Raw genomic sequence first — 7,208 nt, forward strand, 5'->3', positions numbered from 1 at the left:
TCCAACACGCAACATGAAGAAAAGCATTTAGAAGTTAACAGAAAAGCACTCTTAACCTACATCCAAAGCTCCAACCTAACATGGAAGTCTTCATGCCAAATTTGGAAAAGACGACACTAGAAACTTTAGTGGAATTTGTGCAAAATATAAGCCTAGTTGCAGCCCATAAGCACGCTGCTCTCCAAGGGCTGGCGTGAGTGTAGAATTCGACACCTGGCGAATATAGAATTCCCTGTTCATTCTGTAGCACTTGTAAGCACAAATCCCGTAATTTGTTACATGGTATTGACACTGCTTCAATTTACTGAATCCCTTAGGGTTTCCCATGGACGTCTGCAAGGACCAGGAAGCCGCTGCGCATTTGCCTGGCCTTTTATTTTCAGAAGAGATTCCCCTCCCTCCCCCTCTCCCCCTTTCAGACTGAAGCACTAGAAGTCAGCAGAATGCACGCTAGCGCTCCTACACAGAACTCTGAAATGGCTGTCTGGTCCACGCTGAACATGCCTGTTATTAAATATCAGATCACATGTGGAGTTAGGAAGGAACCCACATCTCATAGCCTCTCCACTCTCTCCTCTGGTACACAGTAGGTAGGTATCTTTTGAACCAAGACTCTGACATTGATTATGAGGTGCCAAGTATTTTTTAGGCCCTGAGAAGCCAGGGAAGAGAAGATACGGTGGACTAGCTTGCATTATGATTATTTCATATAGTCAAAAGGAATTAACATTAAAGGTTCCTATACCATTTTAAAGGTCAAACAGCGAGTTTCCCCAGGCTATATCCTGTTACAGAGTATATATCTCAGCAACTGAGAACACAGCAAACGTGCTATACGTTCTGTATCCCAACCTACTTCCTTAGCATCCTCAACGTTTTCGAAGTACACAAATGCAAATCCTCTTGAACGCCGAGACTGCTGATCATACACAATGGAAACATCAGCAATTGGACCATACTTGGAGAAAACTTCTCTCAGATCTCTTTCTGTGGTGTACAGACTCAGTCCAAACACGCCAAGACAACAATTTGGGTCAGGATTTGCCTAAAAGAAAGCATAGATAGATAGGTGTTAGAATAAAATTTCTTGGTTTTGCAGTACAAGGTCTTTCACAAGTTCTGAGTGTCAGAGCTTCAAGCCAAAACAAAAATGAAAAAAAGATACTGCTGAGATTCCGGTTGGGTTAACTTGCTAATAGACACTATTGCAATCAAACCTACAGATACACAAGCCTCCTTTCACAAAAATACTTTGCATTTCTCAGGGTACCGTACAAACTACACTTACAGCACGTAATAGGTACTGTATTTAAGAAATTTTCCCTCCAAAGGCTGGCTGATGACTGTTGAATGTGGAGAGATATATAGACACACAGAGGCCTGAATCACACCTTCATTTGTGTTAGTTATCGCTTTTCCCCCCTACTTTAGCCTGCACTACACCGCGCTCAGCCACCTGAGCAGCTAAAAGCAAGCTGGTTTGCATGTTCATTTAATAAAGACACCATCAAAACAGCTTTTAATGAAATGTTTTAGTTTTCCAGGCTTTTCAAGAAAAGCACAAATGTTTCTCCCTCCTAATTCTACCCCCACCCTTGGCTGCACACATTCACTCATTTATTACAACAGGTATAGTGACAACAGCCTGCACTGGTAGCACTTCTAAAGGCATCTGTTAAAAAACAGACAAACAAACAAGACACCCCCACCCCATAATCCTAAGCAAACTTATGGAGATCCATGGCTTATCAAAAGCCAAATGACAATTAACCTCAGCAATATCTTTTAAATAGACCTGAGCAGGAAGCAGAATGTTCTTCTGGAAAACCCCAATTAATTGAGTGATTTCAGGATGTGTTCAGGACTATGTATGAGTCATCTACTTCTGTAACAGACATACCCTGTTTCCAATATGACGTCTGCGAGTAGACATGGGTGAATGGCTGTGACTGTGTCGTCGCCGATAATCCCGACTGTAAGACCTACTTCTGGATCTCCTATGAGAGCGGGAACGAGAGCGTGATCTTGTGTAGTGTCTACGGGAACTCCTCCTTGATCTAGATCTGAGGAAAAAAAAAAAGAAAAAGGTACAGTTGGGTTTGTTTGGTTTTTCTAACCCTTCAAAAATACATCAGATATTCACAAACAAAAAACCCACATAACCATTTCCTAAAAACCTGCAGTACCACGTGATTCAGCTATAATCAATTCAGTCACTATTCTCAAGGACTGCGTACTAAATCTTTACAATTAGATCACTGTAGATGCTCTCAGAGCATTTCTACTGCAGAAGAGGAACCTCAACTTCCATTTTAGCTTTTAATTCCCCAATAGCTTTTAACTTTCTCTAAAAAGGCTATCTTGGTTTGACACAGTATATGCTTAGAATATTCACAGCATTTACAGTAGCATTTAAGTAAAAACAGTTGGGGTGGCTTTCTTTTAAAGACTTAACAGAAAAAGGGAACAGGAGTAAATATGACTTAATATAAAGCATGTACGATTGCAGAGGTGCACACTTCTGCTTATTCTAGCATTCAGAATAGCACTGCTTTCAGCGACACTGAAAAGCAAATACACTTTTCACAGTGCATAATTACAAGCACAGAAGTCTGGCAAATGCTCCTGAAACAAAGCTGAACACAGTTGAAGAAATTAAGCTGTAGTAGGCTTATTTACCTTCTGGTATTTCAACAGTTATTTAACATTAGCTGTTCATGAATGTTTACATGTTCACACTTCAAGTGTATTTAGGCAAAGGTGCAACTGCTTACTAATTTCAGCCCAGGCCTCCTCAGAACACTTCCACAAATGTTTTCTGACAGCACTAGGTATGTGGAGATGGGGTTCTGAAACACTTCAATTCCTTCTACTAAACCCTCAGCCCTCCCAACACAGACAATCTTAGTTGAAAAGCTGGGCAGCCACTTAAACGGGAGTATTACGCCTGCTGATGGCAGTCACTGAATAATCTGCATTCCACACAACTACAAAAAAAATCACTGCAAGGCTAAGAAGGGCAATAAACAGTTTAATATTCAAAGGCTCCTAGTCATAAATTGTTAATCTTCCGACTCTTGTTTGTGTCTTAAATGTCCTTCCTCTAGTTTATGGAAGCCAAGGTAGGAAGTACTGACCAAGACCATAAGCCACCATCAATGCACAACCATGTTTCACAGTAACACCACAACTACACTGGCATGAATGAAGCTCTTAACCTGAACCCGCTTTTACTCCTGAGCATTTAACAGCTTCTTCCGCAGTCAGGATTTCTCACTAGGTAAGTGTCACCAGACAGCCAAATTGCACAATATACACTCTGTACATTACAGGCCTCCTTAAAGAAAAGCCTTCCACCTTGTCAGAAGTGAGCTAGCTAAGTTCTGTCTTCCTCAACATGAAGCATGTATACACGTGCAGGAGAAATGACTTCAGTGTGTCCCATTACAACACTTCTAACTACGTATTTAGAAAGAATGAATTATTTTTGGCAACAGAAAGTAAAAAAAGAGAACTTCCCCAAGGCAGGGAAGACAGTAAAGAAAGAATAAATAGTAATAATAATAATAAAAAAAGAAGTTCAACACATGCATACAGCCACATTTCAACCGCTAACGTAGGGAAAAAAAAAAAACCAGAAGGCAAACACAGAACGGATGTTCCAGGTAACAGAATGCACCCATTACACTGAACAAGAGCTGGACACTTCTAAACCAGGCAATCCATTATGTGAGAACAAAGCTTATTTTAAATAGGCACTGCTTCTATTGCTGCCTTAAATGTCATACTGCCATTATCCTCCTTTGCTGCAAAGCCACCACTGCTGAAAATCCTATTCCTTCATTAAGAATTGTTTAGATTTCACAGAGTCAGCCAAAGATAATAAGCTTGCTATGCTGCTGATCAAAACTTCAATAAAAGCAGATTTTTAAATCACGTACATTCACTCCCCAACTGATAAATACGCCAGAACACAGATTTGTTCCCAAATCAAAGTTTAATTTATAAAGCTGGTAACTCAAGAATACATTTGCAACAGAAACTGTCAAGAAATATGAAAGTTCTCACAAGGTTATTTCTCTGCTGAGAGCCAGAGTTAGATGACCTGCTCATGATCACATCTAAACGTGTGACGGCACTGAAAACAGATACAAGTATGTTGGTTCTAAATATTTGCCTTGACACAATTCTGCCCCAATCTGCTAATGAACACACTCTAACTCTGCAATATACTTCCACTATTTCCAGCCATAGGCATTTTCAAGACAGCTGTTAAATGCTCAGGAAGTTGTGGTAGTCATAAGCTTCTACTTTTGTTCATCAAAAAGTAAAAAGTCAATTGCCAGGGTATTATTTAAAGGGTGATTTCTTCTAAGAGTCAACGATTTGCCAGGTTTCCCGTAAATTCTACATCTTGTATTTGCTTCTTCCAGCATTTTATACAATTTGTGATTGCATTCTTACACAGCATTATGGTTATTCTGCAAGTGAGAAACATGGTGCTTTAAAGAGTATGGAATCCCTAGGGGTTATGGATTAAGGTGCTGAAGGACATGCTGGGCTGGGTCCTGACTCTCTTGTTATTTTAAAATTAACAGGTTCCCCAAAGGTAGTGTGCAGTCTCTGTCCTCTGAGGTTTTCAAAACCCAACTGGGTAAAGCCCTGAGAACATGGTCTGAGACCAGAGCCAACTCTGCCTTGAGCAGGATTTTGGACTGGACCTTTCCTCAGCTGTCCTATGAACCTCTCATGATAGCAATTCCAGAGGTCACTCCAATTTCATACTCTATAAAGTGGTATTACTCTACCAAGTATTTATTAATTTAATTTGACGTATTTGTTCTTGCACTATGGGGATTGCGAAGTGCATGATTTGACACTTGTGACTGTGCCTGAAGTACACATTAAAAACAAGCCCATTCCTCTGCTGTCAAAGTTTCCCAAGTATTTCCCTTCTCACAAAAGCCTTTCAAACTGAGCACTTCGATCTTGCAAGGAGACTTAAAAACACAGTATTTCATAGTGTTTTCCATCATGGGTGATTGCTAATAGCACAATGTCTTCCAGAGTTGTCATCCTTCCTCCAGCCTGACCACCAGGCTTTGGCAAGCCTAATTCATTGCTTACACACATAAAAAGTACATTGTGAACAGCTCAACTGGAAACCCTGCTGCCAAACCCCACGTTTTTTAACCTGAATGCTTACGAGTAAGTAAAGGAACTATCAACACATTCACTTCTGCAGTCAGCGCTGAATTATCTAGACTCTTAAGAAAATAATGTCATTCACCCATTTACAGATTTTGCTGCCTCTCTATTCATTCTTTATTAAATATGTACCTCTTACATGGCACACCTGGTAAAGCCAATGTAAAGTGGCTAGCAGTGATGTTTATAGTCTTTATTTTTGGACCATCAGCATATTTTATGTCTCAGTTATGCCTGTTAACGGTTTCAAGAAGAATTCTGTCACTGTGCACAGCTTGTTTAGCAGATGAGTATAAGGACAGGTAATACATATATTTGTGTTGCCACGTAACAAATACAATAAGCAAGCTACTTTCTTCCACAACTTTTTTTGAGAGCTTGGAAAGCTGTCTAATCTTTAAAACTTTCCAGCCTGTTAATTTTCAAGTTAAATTAATATATATTTAAAAGGTCAGACAGATGTCTGTTGAAATTCACATTTATCTCTACTGCTTCTTTTTCATGGAATATACTATTGACTACTCCAGAAATATCAGCTTCCAGTGAGAAAACGTAATACATTAACTGACCTAAAATGGAAAATCTGCTGATGCATGTATTTCTTTTAATGCACAGAAAAACTAGCATCTAGAGTTCCTAATGCTTCATGCTCAGAAACTAGCCATTATTCTAAGACTTAATAGGCAGGCCACCTCCAAACTGTATCAGCAGAGATACAAGCCTACTGAGGCAGCTGACTACCTCTTAAAAAAGCTGCAAAAAAATCCAACTTGATAGTTTATCTTTTCAAATCCTAAAACCACACATGCCCCTTCGTATTCAATGTCCACAAATCACCAGTTATCTCTAGAAACAGAATTGGGCTACATTGGACGTCAGTTCACCTCTGACATAACCATCTGACTTGCGAAGAGGAGGAAGAGGTAAAAGAAATAAACTCACCTGGATTCAGACCTGGATCTAGATTTTGACCTGGAACGCCTGGAATCCTCCTTAGATCGAGATCTTGCAGGGGTGTGTCTCCCCGACTTGCCAGACCCATGAGCACTTCCGCTTCTGGAAGCAGAACGGGATTCCTGCACGCAGATATTGAAAGCCTAATTTGTACACAATTTCTCGTTTACCTAAGGTCTGTAAACAAGCTCCAGTGAAATAAATGGTAAAAATTCATATCTATGTGTCCGGGCAGTTGGCATTAGAACTGCCTAGATTTTTAAGAAGGTTTTTTTTTTTTTTCCCTGGTAGACACTTCTTTACCCTGCATATACTTTTGCTATTAAACAGATAATGCATGCATGTTTAGCAAAATATACAGGGACACATAAACAGACTAGTAATTACTTAGCGTAGTGCTTTCAGATTCCAGATTACTTCTTATCTTAACTTCATTTTTATTCCTTTTCTTCATTCTTCCGTTTCAAATTCTGACTTCTTTCATCTTCCCCACTTCACACAAATTGCTCAATATTCTACAAGTGGGACTTCTGGTCTGATAATTAGCATGCATTCACTTTCTTTTTTTTCAAATTTCAGCTTCACTTATTCCTGAGCTTCAAATAATTCTCATTTATAAAACTTGTCAAATGGCGACTTCCGCATTTTCCTTCTTCAACATTAACCTTAATAGAAAAAGAACAGGATGAAGAATATTTAAAAACTCCAGGATAAAATCTAGTGCCAAAACTGAAACTAGAAAAAAAATGTTTTGTGGACTTTTACTATATATGCAGTTCAAGAATTGAATCTACCGAATGCCCTACTATTTTATAAACAGATTCAGTCAATTCAGTTTAACTTAGTACTAAGCAACTGAATTCGCTATTTATGCCTATATTTAATAGCAAATGCACAGTGGATCAACTGAATACCTACTAATGAATTCTAGCATTAGGAAACTCAAAATACTTTGTACTGTCAGCCACATACCTAGACAAAATCAACAAGAAGTGACTTAAGTAAGGTCCCTACTGCGGCCAGAGACGACTAACTGATGTGCTTTT

The 7,208-nt window shown here is 39.2% G+C and overlaps 1 protein-coding gene across 1 annotated transcript in view; it reads right to left on the reverse strand.

The window, feature by feature from the left end:
* Window positions 1-6,812, reverse strand: part of TRA2B (transformer 2 beta homolog (Drosophila)) — a 13,250-nt gene extending 6,438 nt beyond the window's left edge. Inside the window, exons 1-3 of the mRNA XM_009575140.1 lie at window positions 6,151-6,812; window positions 1,901-2,063; window positions 857-1,045 (exon numbers count right to left, since the gene is read on the reverse strand). Coding sequence (XP_009573435.1) covers window positions 857-1,045; window positions 1,901-1,933 — 222 coding nt within the window. The 5' untranslated portion in view covers window positions 1,934-2,063; window positions 6,151-6,812. The remainder of the gene's footprint in view (window positions 1-856; window positions 1,046-1,900; window positions 2,064-6,150) is intronic.
* Between the last annotated feature and the right edge of the window lie 396 nt (window positions 6,813-7,208).

This window comes from Fulmarus glacialis, unplaced genomic scaffold (genome assembly GCF_000690835.1).
Source record: "Fulmarus glacialis isolate BGI_N327 unplaced genomic scaffold, ASM69083v1 scaffold8593, whole genome shotgun sequence".
Lineage (NCBI taxonomy): Eukaryota > Metazoa > Chordata > Aves > Procellariiformes > Procellariidae > Fulmarus > Fulmarus glacialis.